This window comes from Tympanuchus pallidicinctus, unplaced genomic scaffold (genome assembly GCF_026119805.1).
Source record: "Tympanuchus pallidicinctus isolate F22 unplaced genomic scaffold, pur_lepc_1.0 scaffold29, whole genome shotgun sequence".
In the NCBI taxonomy this organism is placed as follows: domain Eukaryota; kingdom Metazoa; phylum Chordata; class Aves; order Galliformes; family Phasianidae; genus Tympanuchus; species Tympanuchus pallidicinctus.
Window position 1 is genome coordinate 6,523,853 of NW_026294746.1, and position 25,961 is coordinate 6,549,813.

At 53.9% G+C, this 25,961-nt stretch overlaps 2 protein-coding genes and 2 long non-coding RNA genes across 23 annotated transcripts in view; 2 read left to right on the forward strand and 2 right to left on the reverse strand.

The window, feature by feature from the left end:
* HSPG2 (heparan sulfate proteoglycan 2) overlaps positions 1-475 on the forward strand; it is a 30,914-nt gene extending 30,439 nt beyond the window's left edge. For all 14 annotated transcript variants that reach the window (XM_052691677.1, XM_052691683.1, XM_052691678.1 and 11 more), the window contains one exon: positions 1-475. In XM_052691677.1, the coding sequence (XP_052547637.1) occupies positions 1-164 (164 nt within the window). In that variant the 3' untranslated portion in view covers positions 165-475.
* Positions 194-18,542, reverse strand: LOC128084970 (uncharacterized). Its single transcript, XR_008208752.1, has 2 exons — positions 18,420-18,542; positions 194-1,113 (listed from the first exon to the last, which is right to left on the reverse strand). It is a non-coding gene; the product is annotated as an uncharacterized LOC128084970 (long non-coding RNA).
* USP48 (ubiquitin specific peptidase 48) lies at positions 1,130-25,122 on the forward strand. Of its 7 annotated transcripts, none has more exons than XM_052691701.1 (27): positions 1,131-1,342; positions 1,862-1,982; positions 2,151-2,280; positions 3,465-3,592; positions 4,955-5,079; positions 5,385-5,493; positions 6,729-6,862; positions 7,095-7,177; positions 7,447-7,626; positions 9,682-9,804; positions 11,699-11,848; positions 13,932-14,132; positions 15,346-15,460; positions 15,595-15,725; positions 17,026-17,097; positions 18,458-18,582; positions 18,737-18,859; positions 19,457-19,518; positions 19,990-20,100; positions 20,691-20,818; positions 21,003-21,109; positions 22,379-22,483; positions 23,058-23,213; positions 23,444-23,569; positions 23,731-23,779; positions 24,055-24,081; positions 24,181-25,122. In XM_052691701.1, exons 1-27 carry the CDS (start codon positions 1,200-1,202, stop codon positions 24,201-24,203), a joined length of 3,087 nt encoding a protein of 1,028 aa, XP_052547661.1. In that variant the 5' UTR covers positions 1,131-1,199; the 3' UTR covers positions 24,204-25,122. The 7 variants fall into 7 exon arrangements, 6 of the variants coding, with proteins under 6 accessions (XP_052547663.1, XP_052547664.1, XP_052547661.1 ...); XM_052691699.1 differs by having other exon boundaries at positions 1,132-1,342; positions 9,679-9,804; XR_008208748.1 differs by lacking the exon at positions 24,181-25,122 and having other exon boundaries at positions 9,679-9,804; positions 23,463-23,569.
* Positions 2,307-3,469, reverse strand: LOC128084969 (uncharacterized). Its single transcript, XR_008208751.1, has 2 exons — positions 2,992-3,469; positions 2,307-2,857 (listed from the first exon to the last, which is right to left on the reverse strand). It is a non-coding gene; the product is annotated as an uncharacterized LOC128084969 (long non-coding RNA).
* Positions 25,123-25,961: the final 839 nt, after the last annotated feature.

Here is a 25,961-nt window from a genome sequence, read left to right on the forward strand (position 1 = left end):
GCGGTGCCCCAGACCCCCGCAGCCTCACAGCCGGCAAGTTCCTCTCCGGCGTGTTGGGATGTGTGCGGGGCCTGGTGCTGGCACCCGCAGGGACCCCCCGGCACCCCATTGACCTGCGGCACGGCGCGGTGGGGGGCTCTGCCGTCGCCCCCTGCCCCTCCTAGCCCCCCTCTTACCCCCACACAGCCTGGGGGACGAGTTTTGTCGGGTTTATTATTATTTTTCCAAAAAGCCACGAGAAAACGGTGCTTCGCTGCCCTGGGATGGCTCCGGGGGGGCCGGGACCCCACAGGAATGTTTACACCCCCCCTCCCCACTCCCGACCCAAGCCACGCTGGGGCGGCCGGGCCGCTCGGGTGCCTCCTGGGGTGGCACCTGAGTGGGGGGCACAAGGGACAATCGTGGGTGTTGGCGGGGACAGCGCGCCCCCCCAGCCCCCCTGTGCTGGGACACCCATTAAAGGAGAGAGAACGAGTGTGGGGGCCGTGTGTGGGTCTGCGCCTGGGGCTGTCATCTGAAATCCAGGAAGAACGGGGGCACAGGGCTCCACGTGGAACTGGGGGCTCTGTGGGGGAGGGGAGGGGGAAGCCGGTGCTTTGGGTGGGGCACGGAGGTGTGGGGCTGGAAAGGGAGCACGGGGGGGTGCGGGCATGGGGTTGAATACGTGGGGGAGCCTAGAGCAGATGCTTACGGAGGGGGGATGTATGGATCCGCGGGACTGATACGGGGGGATCGCGGGTGCAGCTATGGGGACCCGGGACAAGTGGATGTAGGAGCACGGGGGGTCTGGAGGGGTGGGACGCAGGATCTCGGGGGGACCGGACGCGGATATGAAGGTGTGAGGGGTACGGATACAGGGCTGCGGAGGGATTGGGTGCGGAAGAGGTTGGGCATAGGGTCCGAGGAGGTATGGAGGCGGCTGCAGGGCCCTGAGGGCGATGCGTGAGACGGCGCGGGGCGGAGCTGACGGCCGCGGGGATCAAACCGGTCCGACCCGAGCGCTGCAGGACGACCGCGGCGTCGCGTAATGGCGGCTGGAAGCGGCCTCGCCGGAAGCAGGCTCCGCCGGAAGTAGGCCCGCCCGCTGCGTCGCGCAGGATGTGACGTCATCAACTCGCGCCACAACGGGCGTTACCGCGTCGCCGTTACCGGTCCTGACGGCGGCGGGGGGGGCCGGGCCGGGTCGGGCCGGGGGGGCGATGGCGCCGGTGGCGCCGCGGCTGCAGTTGGAGAAGGCGGCCTGGCGCTGGACTGAGACGGTGCCGCCCGAGGCAGTAACGCAGGAGCACGTCGAAGCGGCCTACCGCGTCAGGCTGGAGCCCTGCCAGCGCGGCGCCTGCCGGTACGGGCGGGTCCGGCCCGAGCTCCCGGCCCCGGGCCTCGCTTCCTTCCCCCGCCTCCTTCCGCGGTCCCCGCTCTCCGCCTCCCCCCGGGGCTGTGTGGCAGCGGCGCTCCTCCGCTCCTGGACCTTCAGGGCTGTGGTTCTCCCCCAGCTCCCTCCGTTGCCCCCCGCGCTCCCCGGAGCGCTTTCCCGCGTTATCCCCGGAGCTTGGGGGTCCCTCTCCCTGTCTGTCCCCGGATATGCGGCCTGGGCTCGTTGGGGCCCGCACCACTCCCTGCCCCACCCCAACCCCCCCCCCCCCCCCCCCCCCTTTGCTCCCTCCGGCTCTCAGCATGCCCCTGGGGCTCGCTTTCCATCCTCCCTCGGTGGGCTTCCCCAGTTCTCTCACAGCCCTGTGTTTTGGGGAGGTGTGGGATGCTGCCAGTCCCCCTTGCTGTCCCCACCTTCCCCCCCGAGTTCCCAAACGAGGGGCTCTGTCCCTTCCATGGGTGACGGATGGTCCTGGTGCTGGTCCTGCAGGAGGAACTGCCGGGGGAACCCCAACTGCCTGGTGGGCATTGGGGAGCACGTCTGGCTGGGCGAGATTGACGAGAACAGCTTCCACAACATCGATGATCCCAACTGCGAGCGCCGCAAGAAGGTACAGCCTGCATCCTGACCCAGGATGAGGCGGGGGGCACCTCTGTCACACCTGTCCCAGCTGTTAGAGGGATGCACAGTGCCTCCGCTGCTCCCATCCCAACTGCTGCATTTCTACTTGCTTCTCGGCAGTGGCAGATGATAACTGTTGCTTTCTTTCTCACACCAGAATGCATTTGTGGGCTTAAAGAACCTCGGCGCCACGTGCTATGTGAACACCTTCTTGCAGATGTGGTTTCTTAATCTGGAGTTTCGGCAAGCCCTCTACTTGTGTTCTAGCAATGAGCCCAAAGACAAAGGTCAGTAGAAACTTTTCACAGTAGGCTTTTTTTTTTATTATTTTTCATTTTTTATTTTGCTGTGAGTGAAGAGGTCTTCCTCGTTTTCTTCTAAAACCTGGTGATGTAGAATTTGAGAGTGCATTTGTGGTATAATGCTACAGCTGTTGGTTCCATCTCTGTGTGACTCTTCAAGTCCCTCACTCAGCTTTTAGGAGCAAATGAAGCTAAACCATCCTTATCATTTTTTTCAAATCACAGTGATCTGTTTTGATTAAAAACTCGCTTGGGATTTCTAGTTAGAAAGCTGTGCTTGGTGCCATGGATGGCGAGGATTCAGGTGCTAGATGTGAGGGGCTGTGCTGCTGCACCTTCTGCATGGTGCTGTGCTGGAGGTGTGCTCTGAGCCACCCCGCTTTTGCTGTATTCAGTGAACAGCACCTTGCTGTTTGGCTCGAGCTGTTTTCTGACAGCTCACGTTGGGTGCTGCGGGATGTTTGGCCTGTGCTGGGGCTTGGTGCTGTGTGGGCACCCAGCAGCAGCTCAGCTCCGACCTCTTTGCTCACTGCCTCTTCTCCCACGGAGTTGGAGGAAAGAACTGGGAAGAAAAAAATAGAGCTTGTGGGTAGAGATAAGAACTCTTTACTACAGCAGAAAAGGAAGAGGGAAATGAGTGCGATGGTATTTTACTGAGTGTTTATAAAACAAGCGGTGCACGAGGCAGCTACTTACCACCTGCTGTCTGGTGCCCGGAGCAGTGGCTGTGGCTGCCACTCCAGTCTCAGTTTTCTGGTTTCACATGATGCCGTTTTTCATGAAATATCCCTTTGGCTGCTTTAGGTCAGCTCTCCTGCTTCTGTCCCTCCCAGCACCTCGTGCTCTCCAGCCCCCTGGCTAGCAGGGCAGAAGGAGCAGCTGGAAAGCTGAAACCTCCTTGGCTCTGTGCAGCGCTGCTCAGCAACAGCTAAAGCATTGGGATGTTATCAGCGCTGTTTTTCTCCTAAACGTAACATTGTACCAAACACTGTGGAGAAGATGAACTCTGTCTGCTGAAGCCAGGACAGTAAGCTGTCATCGCTGACATTAACCACATCAGATCTCATGATGGTTTAAAACAGCTCTATTAAAGTGTGATTATTTTTTTTTTAGTTTTTCTTTGTACAGTTAACTTGTACAGTTTGTCTTTTTTTTTTTTTTTTTAATAGACTATGAGCCTCAGGCCGTTTATGAGCATCTTCAGTACTTGTTTGCCTTGCTGCAGAACAGCAGAAGGCGATACATCGATCCCTCTGGGTTCGTCAAAGCGCTGGGCTTGGATACAGGCCAGCAGCAGGTAGGCTTGAGTCTTGCCTGTAATTACCTTCTCTAAGGAAGTGTGAAACTGCCCTTTTAGGTGTTATTTGAGCGATCTCTGAGCTGGGGTCTGCTGTTCAGCCTCGTTTGTACAAACACAAAGGGAGGAGAAGTGCTTCAGGCGCTTCCTGGAGTGGGTGTAGGAGGACTGGCACCGTCAGGACACTGAGCTTGCTGAGGAGTGAGCCAGGACCACGTTTCCCAGAGTGAGAGGCACTGGGAAGGGCTTTGTACTGCAGAACTCCTCGGGGAGGCTGAGGTCCTGCACGAGTCTGTAAGCAGAGAACTTGCTTTTGGGAGAGGTGAGTGCAGTGTGGGGCTGCTCCGGATACTGAAGGGGGCTGAAGAGAAGGATAGAGCTTGCAAATGAGCTTTGAGTAGTAAGGGAGGACAGCTGAAATCGGAGCCAGAGCGCCGGCATACAATGCCTGGGGAGGATGAGGGAGGGGAAGGTCGCTCCTCGTCCTTGGGAAGGAAGTGGTCGTTAGTGACCAGTGATTAAAGGTCGGCCAAGTGCCACGTGCCGTTGTGACAGTGGTAGGAACCAGAGAGAGGAGCTGTGGGACCACAGCAGGCTCAGCATTGAGAGGAGAGCTGAGGGCTGGGCGGGCGAGGTGAAAGCCAGCTTGTTTTCTGGAGGAGGGAAGAGGCAGCACGGAAGGCAGAGTGCTGTGGGGAGAGGATTGCCCTAAGGGGTGTGGAGCAGCTCCTGGGCCTTGCAGGAGGAAGGGAGCAAAGCCACAGTGCAGCTTCTCAATTTTATTTCCCCAGTGTCGCTCGGTGCAGGCAGCTCGTATTGTGTGCTGAGGCTTTGACTAATGAGCGTTAACAAGACAGAAAGCTCTGCAGGAATGGCAGGCTGGTGAGATTGACTCCCACCCAGCCACGCTGGGGCAGGGGATGATCAGTGCTCTGCAAGCTGCTCCTGCATCCCCTTCAGAGCTGCTGTGATCTGGCAGGGCAGAGCAGCACGCCGTGTCTCCATGGCTGGGCAGCAGGAGCTGATGTCTGCACGCCAGGTGGAGCACGAAGGGATTGACGTGGTTAACGAGCCGCTGTTTTCCATCCAGAACCCTGCGAGCAGCGGGGCAGAAGTCAAAGCCACCCCAAGCTGCTGGCCCACAGCCAGCCTCGCTCCTGCTGTGCTCTCACGCTGGGAGCCTTGTGCTCCTCTTAGGCAAATTCCTCTTTTCTTTAGTTCTCCCAACCGGTCTCTTTCTATTCAGGGCACGCCGGAGTCTCGGCGCGGGCTGTGTGTAGGGCTCTGTTAATTTGCAGTAAATTAGCAGTGATTGCGCTTTGTGCCATGGCGTATTGTTAAAACCTCGGCTTTCTGTTCCAGGATGCCCAGGAATTTTCCAAGCTTTTCATGTCACTGCTGGAAAATACTTTATCCGAACAAAAAAATCCAGACGTTCAAAACATTGTTCAGAAACAGTTCTGTGGGGAGTACGTCTATGTCACGGTGTAAGTATGTGGTCTTTGGGAGGAATATTTAAACATTTGAGAAGGATATGAGGGGAAATTTCCCTCCTGACAGCTGGAGCAGGCAGGTAAGCTGCTGAAATGCTGTGTAGGAGGCTTCTGGAGTTGTAAGCAGGTGCTCCGTGTTTTACTGTAGGTGCTGTTATCCTGCACGCTGTCCTGCAGTGCTGTGATGTGCCACGGTAGCTGTTATGTAGCTACAGGGGGAGGGCTGCTGGTGGCTGGGGAGTTGCAACTCATCAGCTGGTGAACTTTTCTCATGCATTTGTGTTTTCTTGTTATTCTAGCTGCAACCAGTGTGGCAGGGAATCCAGACTCGTGTCTAAGTTTTATGAGCTGGAGTTAAACATCCAGGGACATAAGCAGCTGACAGACTGCCTAACAGAGTTTCTTAAGGTATGGGCTGGTTGATTTGTGAGCTGTGCTGTTCTCAGTGAGGTGTTTCTGTTCCCTCCATCAACCAACAGCTTCTCAAGTCGGTATGCTGCTGGAGCTGAGCTGACTGGGGGAGATGAATGCAAAAGGAAATGCTTTTCTGTGAATCCAAAAAAGAGGATCCAGTCATGCACTCCAGACGGGAGGGAGGAGTAGCTCTGGGTGGGATTGCTGCACGTGCACTTGTAATAGCTTTAAAAAGCACTTAAAGCACTTCGGAAGCTGTGTTTAGTCATAATGCCTTCCCAGGAAAGCTGTGAAAAAGCCCCTGGGAAAAAAAAAAAAGTCTGACCAAAAGTGCCTGCGTGCTTTGTCATGGATAGCACCGGGAGAATGGCTGCTTTTTGTGTTTTCTATATCGGTGCTCATCTGCATAGCAACAGGAGGCATTCCCTGCTCTGAAACAGCTCTCAAAAAATACTAGCAAGGCCCCAGAGTGGCTGGAGGGAACAGCTGCAAGTGCTCTGTTTTGACGCGAAAATCTGCTGGAATCTGGAGTTGCTGCCCTGGCAAAGGCTGGAGGCCTGGGTGCAGAGCTGACCTGCAGTGTGACGCTGCTCCTTCCAGGTGTGCTGGCAAAAACCACAGCGCTGTGTGCACACGAAGGGGTGGCTGCATGCAGGCGGCAGTGCTGCTGCCCTGACACGGGGAGCTTCCATCTGTGTGGTCCTCCTCCAGATGACACGGTTGGATTTGCAGTTCTCAGGCCTAATCCTGCCGCTGGCACTGTCCAGGCACAGACTCTCCTTTCTTTGGCTGATGTGTGTTTTTCTGGCCCCAAAGGACTGCGATTTCCAGGCTAGAATGTGGCTGTACATTAACTTGGTCTGCGTGATCTCCTAAAAGGGCAGTTGCTTTGTTTTCTTTCTCCTTAGCCCTACTGGTATTAAACCAACTTGATGCACTTCGGTCAAGTGGAGAGCAAACCTGGCAGCCTTGTAAGCAGCCTGAGGTCTGGCTTGACATTTAAAGTGACAGAGGTCTGCTATGACTATGCTATGAAGTGCCCTTATTAGCCCAGAGGATTGCAAATTTCCGACCTGTAGATTATTTTGGAAGGCGGCTGGGTGGAGACTTCAATGATTAAAATAACGTCAGTGCTTTCCAGTCTCCCGTGGGTGGCTCAGGTTGAGGGGCTGACTGCAGGGGTAACCTGTTCTCAAGATCTTTCTTTCTGCCCCCCCTCCCCTGGTCAGGAAGAAAAATTAGAAGGAGACAATCGTTATTTTTGTGAAACGTGTCAGAGTAAGCAGAATGCCAGAAGGAAGATCAGGCTGCTCAGTCTTCCCTGCACACTCAACCTGCAGCTGATGCGGTTCGTGTTTGACAGGTAAGCCTCCCTCTGGAGCGCGTGCTGTAAAAACAGGAGTGCCTTGGGTGCTCGGAAGCCCTTTGGAAAGCCATCTGCTCTGCTCTTTCTGCATTGGTTTGAGATGTTGAGGATTGAGTGCGTGCATGAGCTTCTCTTGGGATGCTCGGTGGGCTTCGAGGAAAGTTGCTGTGAGATGTGAGCTGTTATTGCTGTCCCCTGAACTGAAGCTTGGCCATTTGCCTTCGCACAGACAAACCGGACATAAGAAAAAACTGAACACCTACATTGGCTTCTCTGAGGTGCTCGACATGAAGCCTTTTATGGAACAGCAAAGTGAGTAGCACGCTGTGGTAATTGGCAGTTACCTCTCAACAAACGAGAGGGGATCTTGTCTGAATCTGCTCATAGCTGGGGAGTTTGTCCAGAGCTGTTGGAAGCCTGAGCAGCAGCTGCCTGTGCCTAGCTGGGCAGGTTGCAGGAGTTCTAACTAGCAGTGTGAAGAGGGCTTGGGCAGCTAGGTGCAGCCTTTGCATGCTACCCTGCAGAAAGCTGAAGTGCTGGGGAAGAAAGCAGGAGCTAAATAACCACTGTTTCCCTTCCAGGTGGTGCTTATGTATATGAACTGAGTGCTGTTCTCATACACCGAGGTGTGAGTGCATACTCAGGGCATTACATCGCCCACGTGAAGGACCCACAGACAGGAGAATGGTACAAATTCAACGACGAAGACACTGAGAAGATGGAGGGCAAGAAACTGCAGCTGGGGATTGAGGAAGATCTAGGTAAAATCTTTGAGTTGTGAGTGCCCTTTTAAAATAACTCTTTTCACGGAGGCTGAGTACGCGAAGGCCCTGATGCTCCTAAAAACAAAAGTGCTCCTACACATGCTGTCACATCTTAGCAGTAAGGTGTGAAATGGCAATTCTGTTAATTGCTGCCAGATCTTCACTGCAGCCCCGTGCAAGTGTTTACGCGTGCCTCGTGATCATTCCCTTTCCTCTAGTATTTCTCTTGCTGCCACATAACATGCAGATAACACGCTGATAAGTTGTGCTGCTATCGGGGTGGAGCAGCTGCTTCCTTGGCCAGCGTGCAGGAGGAGGCTCAGGAGCAGATATCAGCACTGTTGTCAGTTTCCTTAACGCGCTGTTTTCATTTCCACGGCGTTGTTTTAATCTTTGGCTCTATTAGGAGGCGGCAGAGAGTTCAGACCAATCTCAGTCCAAAAAATCCAAGATAGCCTTTTTCAGTTCGTGCTTTTTGCTTTTCCTTGTGCTGCTGTCACCTCACCTCCTGCTGGTGTCCTCTTACAGCACCAGTAACCCATTCCCAAAACACTTCCACCTGGGTGCTTCTGTTGTGCTGCATTTCCAGCACCAGTCATTGGACTTGGTGAAACACTGCCTTTTTTTAAAGCATCCTTAAACAACAGCTTAATGAAGACGTGCCCTTAGGTTTGTGTCCAAAGCCTGAGTGCAGCTGTGGGATGCTAGCCTGCCTCTCCTCTTGCCTATGCAACACCTGCAGGACGCCACTTTATTTTCAGCTCTCTTGCTAATAAACACCTTCTTGCATTTCATCAGGGTGTGCGTCAGTGCAGGCTGCCACCAGAGCAGCTTTGTCATCCTGTTAATGTTTGACTGCCCTGTGCTCTCAACCCAATTGTGAAGCTGGCTAGACATCTAGTGGTGTAAGGGAGGAAAATGAGCCCTGAGAGGAAATAAAATGTTCTCAGCCTTTTTTCTTTAACCTCCCAAGTTGCCCAGAGGAGCAAAATAAGATGCAGATGGACTGCTGTGGCCTTGACCCTTTAAAGGGTACTTAACTGCAAGAGAGTGTTCTTGCTGAAGAACAGGGCTGCTTGGGTGGAAATAAAGCATGCCTGGAAACCCCATCAGGTTGGAAGCCTTAACATTCTCACCAAATGTTAAGCAAAATAGGAAAGTACTGATTTTAGTTGCCTACTCCAAGCAAAACTGGAATTTGAGAGTTGCTGTCTTCATTACAAATGCATGCAGCAGCAGGAAGAGGTTGGCAATGAAAAGCAGAGGTCTGTTGTAGGGAAAGTCCTGAGGCCAGGCCTTGCTGATGGGAACAACTCAACATATTTGAAGAAAATGCAAAATAAAGACCATCTTGGAAGTCCCCTGGATGGTGGAAGATGCTTGTAATTTTTCTCCAGGATTTGGGAGAGAAACAAAACGACACTTCCTAAAAACTATTTCAATATTTAGTTTATGGTTTGACCTACAGAGGGTTGGGATTTTTTAGTATGTTTGTTTGTGAATTTTGACTCTGCAGCTGTAGACAAGTTTGCTGTCCTTGCCTGGCAGCCTGGAAGCAGTTGCTCTTGCAACGCGAGCTTGCATCATACGACAGCTGCTCTGAGATGAGCATTTCCACGGCTGTTCGCCTCACCAGAGCTGCCCAGCAGAACTGTCCCTGTGTTGTTTTTACGTCCACAGTTCTGTGCAAGTAGATTCTCTTCCCTGAGGATGTGACCCCTGTTCTTTGGTGTCAGGACACCAGCACTAACAACACGAGGCAGAGGAGGAATGTTTGTGCAAGAGCCGCTTTTGGCTTGGCAGGGCCGGGCTGGGGAGAGAAGAAAGCCTCTCTGGTGGAGGGTGGTTTACAGCAGGGCCCTCATTTAGTTTCTCTAACTGTCCTGCCTCCAGGAACGCTGGAAGGAGTTGGGCTTGCTTTGGGCTAACGTCTGGGCTGACGCCAGGCCTGCAGGAGGGTTGCCCAGCCAGGTGGCCAGCTCGGCCTCTTAAAGGGAAGCCCGTGAGCAAGCTTGTGTGTTCACTGTGTTCTGCTTCTGTGTCCCACAGCAGAGCCTTCAAAATCTCAGACCCGTAAACCTAAATGTGGGAAAGGGACGCACTGCTCATGCAACGCTTACATGCTGGTGTACAGGCAGCAGATCTGGGAGAATTCACTGACGGTGGAAGTGCCAGGTAAGGGAGAGTCCTGCTTGCCTCTCCACCTCTTCTGGAGCACATCCGTGCTCAGGGCTGTGCTCAAAGGACATTTGCTGTCTGGTGCTGCACAGTGCATTGCTGTCGCAATGTGGATCACGTGGAGCAAAATCTTTGCACTTCCCCAGCACTTGGATCATGTAAACCTGATAACGTCACCTCGGGGCCTGCTGGGGATGCCTTGTCCTCTGGGAGGGGGTAAGGAGGGGGGGGATGTCCCACTCAGGTTGACTGTCAGAGGGGGACGTGCTGTGCTGGAGGGGAATAGTGCTGGTGTCTTCTGCAAGTGCTTAATCTCTGCCAAATTCAGGATAGATGGCATAAAAACAAGAGGCTGCGAGCCTTCAGCAAGAGCTGTGTGAGCACGCTCATGTCTTGTTTTGGAGTTACCGGGGGTGGCAGAAATCCCTGTAGGTTTGCCCTGTGGATTTAATGATGCTCTGTGTTTGTGTGCTACTTGATCCGAGGTGTTAATTAGGCCCCTGGTGCTGGTGAGGCTGCAGTGTGCTGCTCCTTCTCCCTTTTCTGTGAAGCAGGGCCGATGGAGGTGTTGCTTCCCCTCAGAGCCGAACTGTGTGTCAGCATTCCTTGTCATTGAATGCAGGGGTGGGGGCCGGTGGTGGGGGTGAGCTGTACAGCTTTCTCCAACCCTCCAGGACCCCCCCGATCTCACAGCACCAAAGCTTTTCAGCCCTCCTCCCCCCCACCATTTCAACCTCAAAGCCCACCCTCCAGGCCTTGCAGCTCAGTGCTGGTTTGTGCCTCCCATCGGCCTTTCAGCCTCTTTGCTGAGCTCTCTTAGGCTCCCTTCCCTCCCACCCCTCTGCCCAAAACAATACTCGGCAAAACTTCCCCACCCAGCTCTGAATTCCTGAGCAGCCCTGTGGTTGCCTTTGTTTCACATGGAGGCGTGCCAGGTACATGGAGCAAAGGGCAGCCGTCAAGCCTGGTGGTTTTGGAGAGGCTTCATGCAACTGCAAATTCCAGGCATGTTGCTTTGATGCCGTTAAAAACGGCTCTTCCAGCACAGCAGAGAAGTGCAGCTTGGCTCCCCAGTGCTGACCTGAGGGCAGATGGGTCTGGCTGCTGGTTGTGGTGCTGTGTGTTTTCCCAAGGTGGGTGCTGCACTCTCTGGCTGCACAGGCATTCACTTTTCTGAAACATTTTAGCTTTTCAAACTACATCTAAATAGGAAAAGCCTTCAGATAAGCCACGCAGCACCCCTCTGCCAGGCCAGCATTGCAAGGGAAGTGCTTTATCTTTCTCCACTCCAAGTTTTTTTTTCCATCAATGACAGCAAAAGTTCCCATTACCTCCACCTCTGCTGCAAGGGGAGGATCTGCCCTGCATATCTCTGGTCTCGTCAGGGCTTTGTGCCCTTGTTTGCAGCACAGGGCCTGCAGGTGCACCTGTGGGACAAGGAGCCCTCATTTCTGCCCGGAGAGCAGCAGCTCTTTGGCAGCAGGAGGAGCTGCTGGGCAGCAGGCAGGCAGCGTTGGGGCCGCTCTGTCCTTCCACAGCATTCACAGCCTCTGCACTTCACACGGCTGCCAGCGCTCGGCGTTGGCTGCTCGGCAGGCAGAGGTTTCTGCAGCACAGAAAGCATTGCTTCCCTGCACGGCCCTGTGTAAATGATTCTGTTGGGTGCCTTGTATCCTGCGGGACAGCAGCGTTTGATCATCTACTGCCATAAGTATTGGGAAGGGCAGTGTCAGTGTGTTTTGCTTCCAGAACGACCTGATGTGTCGATAGCCACGGGGGGGGATTCTTGGGCTTAGTTGTTGTCCCTAATAACTGACTGTGGGGCCAGTGACCATCACTGCAGTTCTCCCCGAGGTGAGAGGTGGCTTTTTCTTTTTCCCTTTCCCCACAGCCTTCCTGCAGGAGCTGGTGGAACGTGACAACTGCAAGTTTGAGGAGTGGTGCAGCGAAATGGCCGAGATGCGCAAACAGAGCGTGGCCAGGGGCAAAATCAAGCACGAAGAGGTGAAGGAGCTCTACCAAAGGTTACCTGCTGAAGCTGGTCTGTAAGACATTGTGGTAGTCTCTTCTAGTAGCCCTTTGCTAAGATTAGTGATGTTGTGTAACTAACCTGCAGCCCGGCCCTGTGGCTGCGGCCCTCTGGGCGAGGAAGGCGATCACTGCCTGTTGTTGCTGTGTGCATGCTTGGATTTGCTTCCCTTCATTTGCTTATCTGCCTTAACCTATTTTTCTCTCTTTTTGCTCGTTCTAATGGCCTTTGGCATTGCTAATTCCCTTCTTGCTCCATTCCTGTCAGTCTCCTGTGTGCTTCCATGCATTGTGACTGCTTGCTTCTGCCCGGTGAGCAGCTCGTCTCGTTAAGAGCTCAGTGGCATCGAGGCAGAATAACTGCCCAGTCTCTGATTGCCAACTCACGTCAAGCTGCAGTGCTGTTGGTCTAAATTAACCTGCAGGTACAGTTGGCCTCCAGCAGAAAATGATTGGGTTTATCATTGCTGGGGCTTCGAAGCTGCGTTCCTGAGCTTCGTAGCCTGCCTGATGAGTGACTGAGGTTAATCCTTTCCTCCTGCTCCCTGCATCTTGTTGCCTTAGCATGTCTGACCACCAGGATCCTTATCCCCTGCTGCCTTTCTCTCCCACCTTTTTCAAAGCAAGCATACAGGAGCTCGCTGTCTGCCCAGCGTGGGGAGATTCCCTTCACTCTACATCTCCTAAAAAGTCCCAGCAACTGGAATTAAAGACTTCCAGATGTTTGCGTGGCCCGTTAGACAGTTTGCATTGTTTCTAGCTTTTAGCTTGCTCCATGCTCAGAACCAGCAGCAAGATTTAAGAAGCTGAGCAGCAGCCTTTGGCTGAGGACTTAAACCTCTCCCCTGCATGTGTGCCTGCTTGGTCTGTGAGCCCAGGCTGGGAACACTGGAGCAAAATTCACGAACCAGGGGGTGTCACAGCTCAGCTGCAAGGCTGAGGGGTGTTAAAATGTCACCCATAAATCAAAGCTGCGGTGGATGGTCGTGATGGAGGTATGAATATGCCATGAGTCACCATTAGAAAGGAGCAACAAGCACAGCCCTGGTGCATTTTTATCCCCTTCAGCAGCAACAGAACAGCTCGCTCTTGACAATCCTACCATGATAAAGGAATAAATCTCAGCTCCTCTGCTCCTGCTTTAAGGTGCTGCCCTGGGGACAGCGCTGCCCTCACTGCTGTCACAGCCTGAGTGGGGCAGTGCTGCTCAGAGCTGCTGCAGGCCCGTCCCTCAGGAGCTCTGCTTCTCCCTGCAGCTGTGCAGACACATTTTCCGCCAGCTTTGTAAAGCCTGCCTCAGGAAAAAGAAAAGCCCGTCCTTTCTGGGGGAGGCGGCTTTCATCCCTAACTAGCAAAGCCTTTCTGACAGTGCTGCAATTCTCCAGAGGTCACAGCTGTGCAGCTTGGCAGCATTGCGTAAGATGGAAACGCTGCTGCTGGATCCTGCAGGAGAGAGGGTTTGACGCCAGGCCTCGCAAAGCCCCAGTGCAAGTTTGGGGGCTGAGTATTTTGCTGGAGCTTCTCTGTTGCTCCTAGGTGTGAAATGATGGATGTGTGTTAATCTGAAATGGGCAGAAGCACTGAGATGAGCCGCTTGGCCATGCATGCGTAGCCTCAGCAAGCAGCTTCACAACGCACCACTCCTTCTCTCAGTGTAACCAATGTGTTCTGTGGGTGTGTGCATCGCTGTGGGTCGTGGGGTGGAGGTGCAGGGTTGTCACACGAAGCCATCTCACAGCTTGTACCGATCTGACCCACCACTGACCCGAACCCTGGCTCTGTGCTTCCCCTTGAGCAGACAGGAGCGAGCCTGCTGCTCAGCTTCAAGAACAAAAAGAAGTCGTTTGGATTAAAAAAAAAAAACGGACCAGGTTACCGTTTGCACTGTAAATCTCCTTGTCTGCCTGGGCCAGAGTGGTAGAGCAGCCCGTGGGGCTGGGCGGGAGCTGCGGCACGTGTTTGCCAACTTGTCCCACCGAGATGGAGCTGCCACGTTTGGTTGTGAAGGTGCCGTTGGATATCAGTGATTACAGAATGCCATCTGCTGTGTGGCTGATGTGCACGGGCTTGTTTCTCTCCTTGTTTTTCTCTACCAGGTTCCCCGTACGACTTCATCTCTCTGGAATGGCTGCAGAAGTGGCTGGATAAGTCCACCCCTCCCAAACCCATAGACAACACAGCCTGCCTGTGCTCGCACGGGAAGCTGCATCCTGACAAGATATGCATCATGAAGAGGATATCTGAGTACGTGGCTGACTTCTTCTATAGGAGATACGGCGGGGGACCCAGGCTGAACGGTGAGGCTTGCAGGACCCCTCCTGCTCCTGCTGTCTGAGCATGTGCTCAAGCCTTGTTCTGGGCCCGGCGCCTCGCTGGGCCATCCTTTATTACCTTAACTTTATTTCTGTGCTGCCATTTCCGAGTGCTTCATGTTGTTGTTGTTGTTTTTTTTTTTAATCACTCAATTATGTTAGCGTCCAAATAAATACAGTTAGTCTGATTGCAGGGCTGGTTTCAGGCCTGAATCCTGCTCTGCCCTGTGAGAGCTGTGCACAGAGGAATTCCTGAGAAAGCAACAAAGTGAATTCTCTGAAATAGCGTAACTTGCATGTGTCACCCCCCAGACTCTTCGAAATGTTTGTTAAAGCCTGATAAGAAAATCTCTGTCCCCTCACCCCCACCCACCCCAGCCAGTCCTGGGCTGCCTCACCCGCTGGGAGCACACACCCGTCAGTGAACATGCTGGTGCTGCACACGTCTGCCGTGTGTGTGATTTGTGGGCAGGGCTGGCTCTGCAGTCCCTGGGCATCTCTGAACCGAGCTCCAGGCTTGGTTCCCTTTGTAAAGGAGCTCAATAGCTCCCACTGAGACCAAATTAGCTCAGCTCCTGCTAGGCACTTATAGGGAAGAAATGCAGCCAGCAGAACATCCCATGATGCAGGCAGGCTTTCTGAAAACAGGGCAGCCGTTCTCAGTCAGCTGGAAAATCACCTGCCTTTTCTTCATTGAGAATGACGGAGAGGGAAGGATGTGATTGTGACCCCTGCTCCCATCCCGAGGAGTAAGCCCATATGCAGGGCTGCTCCTGGTTCTGCGCAGTATCACAGGAGGTTTGGAGCTTTTCTGGGCTGTTAGCTGGTTGCTTGCAGGAGTTCCCTGAGCTGGGTGGCAGGGAGCCCTCTCATCCCACGATGGCACCTCGGAGGTGTCTGCACTTCACCTCTGTGCCACAGAAGAGCAGTGACACAGCTTTGGGTTGCAAACCTCAGCCCCCCCTTCTGACTCCCACATCCACGTGTCAGTGCAAGCTCCCTCGCAGCTCTCTGCGTTCTGGTACCAACAAGCTGGTGGAACAGGCAGCACCTCAGCAAAGGAGTTGAACCATGGCAGTTGCCCTGCTTGCGTGCCGCCCCTCAGGTTGTGATGCAGGGTGACCGTGGTGTGCATGCCTTCCACGTGAGCTGCCTGTGCTGCAGTGTAACACAGTGTTTTTTTTCTCCCCCATCCCAGTCAAAGCACTTTGCAAGGACTGTGTGGTAGAAAGGTGTCGAATCCTGCGTCTGAAAAACCAGCTAAATGAAGACTACAAAACCGTCACCAACTTGCTGAAGATAACAGTCAAGGGGTACGTGAGTCCTGGTGCTTCTGACGTCGCCAGAGATGTTTTTAGCTGTGCTAATCAATGCCCAAGTAGTTTTTTCTCGAGCTTTTTCCATTTGGGCTGTGACTGGCATTGCTGACGCTGCTGTCTCCCCGCAGGAGCGATGGGTTTTGGGTTGGAAAGGCGTCCTTGCGGAGCTGGCGTCAGTTGGCTCTGGAGCAATTAAATGAGCAAGACGAAGAGGCAGAGCACAGCAATGGAAAGCTGAGTGGAAATGCACCAAACAAAGGTAGTTCTGCTGCCGTAGAGCTCCGCCAGCTCTGACTGATCCCCTGAACAAAAGACACGTCAGGTGTTCTGTGTGTTGTTTTACTTCCCTTTTATGAGCAGGGAGGGAAGGCACTTTGGGTGGCTTGATATCACACGGCCCTAATTTCAGGAGCTTTTTATTTGATAAGCTTCAAAACTGCTGGGTGATCTTCGTACCCAGAGAAGAAGATGAGGTAATGAGCAGCTTTACAGAGCTGTGTACGATTACCACCCCAGACACATGATCTTTTCATCTACTTTTATCTGAATGAGAGTGCGCAGGGGAGGAAGAAACATGAAAATTATCCTGGGGATGTTTACTGCGAAGGCCTACGGATGAAACAGCACAGCTGGTGGAGCAGCACTGGCAAAACACAGTTTAGAAAAAAAATATCATGAATTGGATTCTCTTCTATCCCTGTATCATATGTTTGTGATGACGTGGGGGGATTTTTATTTGCCTTCTGTTCTCTAAACCCTTGGAAATTGGGTTCCCTTTGAGCTTTTTTCCTTTCCTAACGGAGGGCAAGGAGCTCATTTGAATGGAAGTAGAGACGATCAGCTAATTGCATTGATGTCAGGCTGGAAGGCTCCGAGAGCATCAGATACTGCAGTGATGCTATCTGTAGGCTGCTGCTGGGGTTGATGGCCTCCACTGAGAAAAGGGCACTTCTCTTCCCTGTGTCAGCAGCTGAGGGGCTGTCCCACGTCCTGTTCCTTGGGTCACCTTGATCTCAGAGCAGGCTGCACCTCCCAGAAGTCCACTGTAACTGCTCACAGGCCAGCTTGCTCCTTAGTCACACTGCTGCAAACTGTTACATTGCTGTTTTCTCTGTTGCTCCTATTTGATGGCCAATGCTTCTGTCTGCAGAGCAGTTCTAAACTCCAGTGTAGCAATGCTCGTGCTGGATATCAGAGCATGGAGCAGAGCAGACCGGGCTGTGCTGCTCCGCTCTCACCTAGAGGTTGGGGTTAGCTCTGAGCAGCAAAGCCCTGCGGTGCTGCAGCTGGAACAAATGCACCCTTTGTCATCTCACAAAGGATGCTCTTGTGCTCCACGCACTTCAAAGCACTCCTAAGCACTCCTACATGCCACGCAGCCTGGCCTGCAGGCACACAGGCCCATGTGTTGGAGATTAACAGAATAACGCTTCCCAGGTTTCCCCTGGGCTGAGAACTGCTGAAGGGAAACCAGGCTTCTTCCCCCAAACGTTTCCCCTTTCTTTCAGAGAAAAATGGCGCAATCTTCTTATTTTTATTTTATTTTATTTTTTAATTAGATGAAGCAAATGAGGAGAAGAGAGAGGAGGAAGAAGAGTTAAATTTTAATGAAGACATTGTTTGCCCACATGGTAAGTCTCTGCGGGGGATGGAGCTGAACACTTCTGTTGTTGCCCACTGCTCCAGATGTTAACTTCCTAGACTGGGACCAGCATGAGCAGTTACCACAGAAGCGCATTTTTATTCTCATTTTCACATTTCCTGACATTTAAAAACATGGAGCAAGTGGTGCAAAGGGCACGAGCACAGCCCAGCCCCTCGGGGGGAACGTGGGTGCTGCATGGGGCTGCAGCATTACTCTGAGAGCAGGGGGAGATGCTGGAGAGAGCAGGCAGCATCAGATCGTTCTCCCTGTGTCAGAAGCTAGCCCAGCAGCACTTACCCACAACTGCAGAAACTGCTGTTTCTGTTTGCAGCTGGGGCACCGGGGCGAATTGATTCCCCCACCTGCTGTGCTTCGGTGTCCACTTACATCAGGCTGTGACCTGGTGTTGGCTGTTTTGCTTGGTGCTTGGCTTGGTTGGCCAAGCAAAGTGTTTGGGCCTCACTTCGTGCCCGACCTGCCTGCGTTCTGCTGGAGGCTCCTGTTGGCAGGCGTCCATCAATTAGCAGCACACCTCCTGTCGTTAGGGCTCATCAAGGCTGTAGGTTAATGGCGTTTGATCACCTTGTCACGGTGCTACCCGCTTTTCGGAGAGCGTAGTTCCCAGTGCAGCAAAGTTGCTGCTGGCAAACAGGAGCACTTAATGCAGGCATGCAGCGTGGAAGCAGGCTGCTAGGGCTGTGGCAGTGTTGTGCTGCTCAGCTGCCCGCTGATCCGATGCTTTGGGCCATATGGAGCACAGGGGCTCCTGGCAGGCTGTGTTTCACCTGCTGGAGGTAAGCTTTGGCTCCTCGTGGAGAACAGCCCTCCCACATCTGTGTACTTCAGATGTTCCTCCACAGTGTATGGGCTGAGGTGTAGTTTGGGTAATTGGGCCTTAATTAGTTGCTGGTTTTTGTGATGCATGGGGCAGCTGAGGTTACGCAGCAGTGATTGTGTTTGCTGAGGGTGCAGGAAGCACTCGGCTCCTGTTGCACAGGGCATGGGTTTGTCTGCAGCCTGCGAAACAGAGTCGCCCTGACATCACAGCTCTATAGCCATGGTCAGAGAGCAGCAGCCCATTGCAGTCCTTGGTTCTCCAGGCATCTCCCCTCCCCGTGGTCTCTATTTATCCACTGCTTGAGGCTCTGAAACCTAAATGTGAATTCAGGCTTTTTGGCCATCAGAGCAGAGAAACGATAAAGAAGTTGAAGGTGACTGTGTATTAGTTGGGCTCTTTTTGCTGACACGAATGCCTTCCCCCACGCTGATACCCACTAATCTCCTCAATCTGGTTCGGTCGCTGAGCACGGTGGGGCAAAGCCCTTCTCCTGCCTGTCTCCCTGCAGGTGACCTGTGCATATCCGAGAACGAGAGGAGGGTGGTGTCGAAGGAAGCCTGGAAGAAGCTCAAGCAATATTTCCCAAAGGCCCCTGAGTTCCCAAATAACAAAGAGTGCTGTTCCCAATGCAAGGTATCTGAATAGCAGACAGCACAGCCCCTCCGCTGGCTGTAAATACGTGGCCATGTTTCTGGTTTCCTCTTTGATGTTCTCCAGTACAGTGGGGAAAAACAATGTCACCTGTGAATAGCTGCTAGGAACTGAAGCTCCAACCTGTTTTGTGCAGATTTTGGAGCGCGAAGGAGAAGAAAATAAAGCACTGCACAAGATGATGGCCAGTGAGCAGAAGACGTCCCTCCAGAACTTGTTCCACGACAAATGCCGGCCTTGCCTGGGCAGCTGGCCGCAGGTAGGGGCCAGGGGGAGGTTTTGGGTGGAAGCTGTACCCCTGCTGAGCTGCTCTGGCGCCGAGCCCTGCCTCTGGAACACGGGAGTCCTCGTGTGCCACCCAGCTGTCGCTGGCCTGCAGTCAGATAAGCGGAGTGGCATTTCTCGATGGTTACATCCATCCCTGGAAGTACCGACGCAGCGCAGCCCTACTGATAGTGTTCAGAAAGTGGGGGCAGGTGGGGTGGTGTCACCCCATGCTCGGGGTACACAGAGGGATCTGCTTCAGTGCCCCCCAGTCCGAGGAGTGGTACTCAGCCAAAGGAACCCCAGTGCCAGAGAGCTGCTCTGGGGAAATGGCCGTTTCCTGCTATGAATTACAGGTAATTGGATCTGAAGCTAAATTAACTTTGTAATAAACACAAGATTAGTAATGTAAGTGCTCGGTACTTGATCTCAAATTATTTTACTTGGCTTTCTCAGCGCGCTTGGATGGAGTTGTCATGGTAAAAATGCTGAGGTCTCAAAGAGAATGAGCGCTGCAGAAAAAGCTGAACAGTCATTGCCTCTCTATTGTTGGGTTAACAATAGAAGGCCGTGGGGTTTTTTTCCCTTCCAGGAGACAGACGAGCTGTATATTGTTTCACAGTTCTTCGTAGAAGAATGGAGGAAATTTGTCAGGTAACTGGGCTGAGCACTTTGGTACTTTCTGTTTGGTTTTGGGGCTTTGAGTTGGTGTTGCCCAGAGCTGCGTGCGTAGAAACAAGGAAGCTGGTTTGGAAGGACTTGGACCCTGCACTTGCAGCAATTGTAATACACTGCAAGAATCTGAATTTCCTTGTTTACCATGCCTTAACCAGATGGTCAGATTAGATAGTAACCTGATTAGTTTTTTCATCTGCCTGGAGCTGTATCCCAGGCAGAGGTCACCGTTGCCATGGGCTGCGTGTGGTGCGGGCTGTGCGGGACAGGAGCGCAGTTTTGCAGTGCTCAGGAGCACAGCTCTGATGCCGTGTCGGTGGCAGTGTCACATTCCCCATTGGAATGTCACCCGCACATACCCACCTGCGATTTCCTTTTCTTGCTGCCTGCAGACTTGTGCTTTCTTGCTCTCTGTGCCATAACTTCCCCCATTTCCCTTTGCCCGAGCAGGAGGCCGACGCGGTGCAGCCCCGTTTCCTCGCTGGGGAACAGTGCTCTGCTCTGCCCCCATGGGGGCCTCATGTTCACCTATGCTTCCATGACCAAAGAAGACTCCAAGCTGTGAGTTCCTTCTCCTCTCACCTCTGCCTTGCCCTGAGAGCCCCGGGGAGCTTCCCAAAGCTCACTGAGCTATGGCGACCCAGGAGCACGCGCTCCCCCCCAAACAAAGGGAGCGCAGCTGCTTCCTCAGGCATATCTCACTATAAATTTCCATGCAGGGTGAGACCCAAATTGTCCAAGGATGCTGGCTCAGGAAAAAAGAGCTTACTTAAGCTTGGCTAGTTCCTAACAATAACCTACCCGGAGCCTGACTGGGGCGTAGCAACATCTAGCTGCTGAAGCTTTGCTTTCCCTGAGACTTGCCCCCGGAGCGCCGGGCGCTGGGCTGGAGTTAATGCTCCGCAGCCTTGCTTCTGCAGCGAGGCAGAACTAACAGCAGCAGACCTTCCACTTCTCTCCTCCTCCCTCTGGCCATGCTGGGCATGGCTGGAGCTCAGCAGCGTCACTAAGGACACGCTGCTGTGCCTCCGTTACCTTGGGCACGCTTTGGGTTCTGCTGCTCTCGCAGTAGCAGACTGGGAGGAAGAGGGGAGGCTGTTCTGGGCTCGGCGTTCCCATGTCATAAAGCACGTTCTCGTTTCTTTGCACAGTATAGCTCTAATATGGCCCAGCGAGTGGGAGAGGATTCAAAAGATCTTTGTGGTGGATCACGTCATCAAAATCACCCGCACACGAGTAGCCGGGGAGCCCGAGGGCGCGCTGTACAGCTCCGAGCCCCGTGAGTGAGCTTTCCTGCCGCGTTGCTCCGCGCTGCTGCGGGACCTGGCCCTGCTTGGGCAGATCCCTGTGGATCCTGCTGAGCTGCGCTGTGGGTTGGCGAGGAACGGCGCTGGGCAGGTGCAGTGCTTGCTGTCTCCAAGGAGCTGAAGCAATTAAATGCCTTTTCCTTTGTGCCTCCCCAGAACTGTGTCCAGAGTGCAGAGAAGGGCTGTTGTGCCAGCAGCAGCGGGACTTACGCGAGTACACCCAAGCGACCATCTACATCCATAAAGTGGTGGATAATAAAAAGGTACGGATCTCTCCTTTGGCCCTCCCTCATCCCAGCACCATTTCGCTGTTCAGAAGCTGCCCCAACTGTGAACCCACGTGGCCAGACGAGTGGCTGTCTGCAGGCAGGGCAAGGCAGCTCACAGGCTTCTGCTGATTTCTTTCTCCCTCCCAGCCGTTTTCTGAGGGATGAGGTGGAACCCGGAGATCTGCAACTAAGCTGTCAGAGCGGAGCACAGAATGTGGTCTGGAGCCACTGTTGTGGCTTTGCAGCCTGCCTAGGGGCTGAGTCCCAGCGCGGTGCTTGGCTCCAGTGCGGAGGAGGGCTTTTTGCCGTGGTGCTGGACAGGGCTGTGAGAACAGGCTGCTATTCTTCACCCGGCAGCTGGGGCTGGCAAGAGGGGGCGAGAGCTGGCACGCTGATCCCTCGTTGGTGGGGCAGTGCCCACAGCAGTGCTCAGAACCACTGCTCCCCTCCTGCCAGCTCTGCCTCGCAGTCAGGGAGCGTTTCCCAGCGGGAAGCCACGGCCCCGTGCAGTCAGCAGTCAGCATAGGGCAGCACTGCTGGAATCCAGAAGGCTCTGGGGATGCTGCAGTTGGTGCCGGACAGCTGGGAGTTGCAATCTTGAACTTCAGAGACCTGGATGGGGAAGGGAGCTGTTGGACAGCTGGGGTGCAGAGCGCAGCTGGGCTCCCTGCAGACTGCAGGCAGTGCGTGGCCATGCAGCGCCCAGCAGAGCCGTGCAGCCTGCGGGAGGTGAACAGGGTGTTGCGTTCTGTACGTTGGTGTCAATTATTTAGATTTCATTTTACTTACAAACTGCAGACCCATAAATAACAGCGGTGAGTGCCTCTTTCGGGCTGCTGCAGGGATGGATAAGTGTATAATTTACAGATAATACTCCTTTCTCGGGGTTAGGGCTTTCATAATACACTTAGTTGAGTGGAGGAGCAGCCAGCTAATGGGAAAGAAATCAGTGCAGGCCCCCAGAGACATTCCCTTTGCCTGGAGAGGTCTGGAGCTGCAGGAAGCAGGATGTCCCCGCGGTGGGGTTTGCTTGGCCACCAGCAGCTGCAGTCCAAGAGAGCAGCTCCAGAGCTGCATCTTCTCCCAGGCCTGGTCCCTATGGCTCAGTGCAGCTGGGGGGAGAGTGTTCCCTGAGCACGTGGAGCAGATCTCTGGGTTTCTCTAGCTCGATTCATTTGATCAAGGTGGCAGCCTTGAAGTCTTGAAAGCTGTTTGCCATGATGTGACAGTCTGGGTTATGGAGAATGATTTTTATGACTTCAGGTAATGAAGGATGCTGCTCCGGAGCTGAACGTGAGCAGCTCAGAAGCTGAAGAGGAAAGGGAGGAAAACAAGCCAGAGGGGGAGCAAGACCCAGATTTTAACCAGGTAGAGATCAAAACACTGCAAGGTTCCTCTGCTCTGCACCAGCCTCTTTGAATCAGTGTGATGGAACAGCTCTCCTCTGTTTGCATCTTATGGGGCAGAGGGAAAGCAGCAGTGCCCACGTGTCCCATCCTGGCGGTCATACCACACATTTTGTCTCCATTTGCATTACTGGGGCTGGTTTTGTGCCTGCACTCTTTGGTTTTAAAGCCAGCTAAGTCAAAAGCCTCTGCTGAGAGACCTGCCCACTTGATGTTTGGGTCACCCCGAATCCTTTTATTTCTGATGCTACGTCCCAAATGAAAGGACAACGGGGGCTGTGCCTCCTGGCACCAGGGCACTGCCGGTGCTGTATCACAGTGCAGGCGACACCACGGTGCAGAGGAGGGATCACTGTGACATCAGGATAAGCTCAGTGCTGGTGCTAGGAGCAGAAGTTGAAGTTTCTTTGGTCTTCCTACTCTCCTGGTGGTGCTGCGTGTGTCAGTGCTCCCCCGGGGCAGTGCTGCAGCCTGGGAGGGAGCTGTGAGCTGTGCAGTGCCCACGATTGAGCTCCTCATGCCTGGCTCTCTTTCAGAGCAACGGTGGTGCGAAGCGCCAGAAGCTTTCACACCAGAGCTACGTCTCCTACCAAAAGCAGGGCATCCGGCGGAGCACCCGGCACCGGAAGGTCAGGGGGGAGAAAGCTCTGCTCGTTTCTGCTAACCAAACATTGAAAGAGCTGAAAATACAGGTAAGGCGGACTTGCTGCAAGAAATGTGTCTTCTGGAATAAAAAACCCATGAGGTTAATAGTCAGGAGACCACAGCTGGGAGGAGATGGAGGGAAGAGTTTGAGTCCCCAGCGGCGGCAGTGCGTGTCTGTGTGCAGTGTGTGTGTGCACTGCACGCGGTCTTTTTGTGCAGCTCAGCAGTATGTTTTTTCCTCCGCACAAAACCAGCGTGTCTCATTGTGTTGGCACAGATCATGCATGCATTTTCAGTTGCTCCCTTCGACCAGAACTTGTCCATCAATGGGAAGATCCTGAGCGACGACACAGCGACGCTCGGCAGCCTGGGCGTCATCCCCGAGTCCGTCATCCTGCTCAAGGTAAGGCAGGAGCAGCGCGGCTCTGGGAGGAAGGAAAGCAGAGAGCTGAGCTGCTTTGCTGGGCTCTTCCCTTGCAGCTTTTTGGAGAAGAAGAGCCTCCTTAAGGAGCGTGACCCCATGCACTCTGCCGGGCGCTCGCTAACTGTCCTCTTTGCTTTCAGGCTGATGAGCCAATTGCGGATTATGAGGCGATGGACGATGTGATGCAAGGTGAGGGAGGGCAGCCCTGTGTGCTCCTGGGGGAGGTCTGGGATTTGGGAGGCTGCCTTGCTGCTGTGCTTCTGGCAGGGACAGGGGCGGCTGTGTAGGGCTGTGTTGGCTTTGGGTTGAAGCGTGAGGGGAAAATTGAGATGTTGAAGCTTTCCTGTGGCTGTCGGCTGGAGGTGCAGCTGAGTGCCGCAGCGCGCTGCGCTCACACAAAGGATCCTTTTAGAAGTGACTGTCAGGAGACTTCTAATATGATGTCTCTCTCTTCCCATCCCCAGTTTGTACGCCTGAAGAAGGATTTAAAGGTGAGAGTCTTCCCCCTCCCCTTTTACTGAAGCCCATGCTGACTTCAGCTCCGCCTCGCCAGCGCTGTAACTGTCGGCTGGTTGTCTCCTTGCTCCCAGGGACTGGCTTACTCGGACACTGATGGCTTTACAAGCACTGGCAGACCAGAAGAGAAGAGGATTTGACATGGTAGGGCATTTAGAGAGAAGGTGGATACGGGACTCAACTCTTGACTCTTCCAGAAGGCAGAATCCCATTCTGAAATGACTGCCCCCAAAATGCCTTATGTCAAAGCAGATTGCACTGAAGGACATTCTGACTTCAAGAGAACGTTCCCCATTTTATATTTAATAAAGCAACAGTAGGGTTGGAAAGTGTAGCAGCAGAGGCAGCGTGTGCCAGGTTCAGGCAGATGTTTGCAGGGGAGGCGGGGGCCTCGTCTGTCCCAGAGGAGTTGTGATGCGGTCGATCAAAACCAGCTCCATCCATTCTCCGGTAACTCTTGAGGCGTAACCTGCTTCCAGATAATCCCCTCTTTGATCCGCAGTTCCTCTTTCAGTACAGCATGAAAGTAAAGAAATTGTTCGTTGTGAGGAATGTCTTCATCCATTTCCCTGCAGTGTGAGCCCTGCGCTCCCAGGGCCGGGCTGCCCACACCGCACCGCTCGCCTTCGCAGCTTCACTTCCAGGCGCGACCGCGCCGAGTAACCGCCCGGTCTCTCTCTCTGTGAACTGTGTTTTTAGAAACGTGGGCTGTTTTAATGACTTTTGATAACATCTTTCTCTGGTTCGTTACTGCCGGGAGCCCTGTGCCCCTCGCTTCGGACCCATCAGGGCTGCGTGGGCCCTGGCGAGAGGTTTTCCCTCTGTTCTTGTTTTCAGGAATGCACTAATTAATTTTTTTACATCTCCAGCTCCCAGAAAGGATCTCTCCCTCTCCCCAGTTGCGTGTTTGTAGCAGGAGCTAGTGTTACCACTTCCAGACTTGAGGAAAGAAAAAAAAAAAAAGGGGCACTGTTGAGGTATCTTCATAATAAAGTTAGACATCTCTCGTTCTGTCAGAGGTTTGTGGCCGCTGCTCTGGGCACCCTGCTCTCCCCTGGGCCTGCAGCCTTCCTGGCTGTTGGCACCCACTGCTTTCCTTGAGTGCAGCCCACGTGCTCCCATGCCCTGGGCCAGGCGATGCTTGGCAGCCCTTCCCTAGCAGATGCGGTGCTGGCTCGTGCTGTGGGACAGAGCTGCCCACATCCCTGCATGCCTCCAGCCTGGGCAGCTGTGGGGCTGAGCCCTTGGTGCTCCTGTGCTGGCGCTGGGCCCTATGAGTGCTCCCTGGGTGCAGCAGCTTGGTGTCAGCCCCTGGCACCTGGCGTGCAGCAGTCTGTGCCAGCCCTTCCCCAAGTCACTGCCTCCCTCCTGCAGCCCAGGTCGTGGCTCTGGGGGATGCTGAGGGGTCCTGGGGGCACCCATGACAGGGGGGCTGGATGGATGGCTGGACTCTGGGCTCCAGTGGTGGGAGATTAAATGGACAGATAGAATCATTGGCCACCAGAGTTGGGATGTTGAACGAGTGGAGGGACGGACAGGTGGACTCAGTCATGCACCAGGGCTAGGAGAATGGCAGATGGGAAGAGGGGTAGACAGACTCACTCTGGGCGCGAGGGAGGGACGGATGGATATATGGACTCACTCCGGACACCAGGGATGACAGCATAGATGAATGGAGGGGAGAGTGAAAGGATGGACAGACAGATGGACTCGCTCTGGGCACCAGAGATGGGAGGGTGGACAAATTGGAGGACGGATGAATGGACAGATGGACTCTGGGCATTTGGGATGGGAGGAAGGATGGATGGGTGGGCAGACAGACAGGGATTCTGGATACCAGGAGTGGGAGGATGGA

Bases quoted from the DNA above. Each gene is read 5' to 3' on its own strand.
- USP48 (XM_052691699.1), top strand. From the start codon at position 1,200: ATGGCGCCGGTGGCGCCGCGGCTGCAGTTGGAGAAGGCGGCCTGGCGC. The intron at 20,819-21,002 runs GTGAGTGAGCTT...GTGCCTCCCCAG, and splicing joins GCTGTACAGCTCCGAGCCCC to AACTGTGTCCAGAGTGCAGA. The intron at 23,570-23,730 runs GTAAGGCAGGAG...CTTTGCTTTCAG, and splicing joins AGTCCGTCATCCTGCTCAAG to GCTGATGAGCCAATTGCGGA.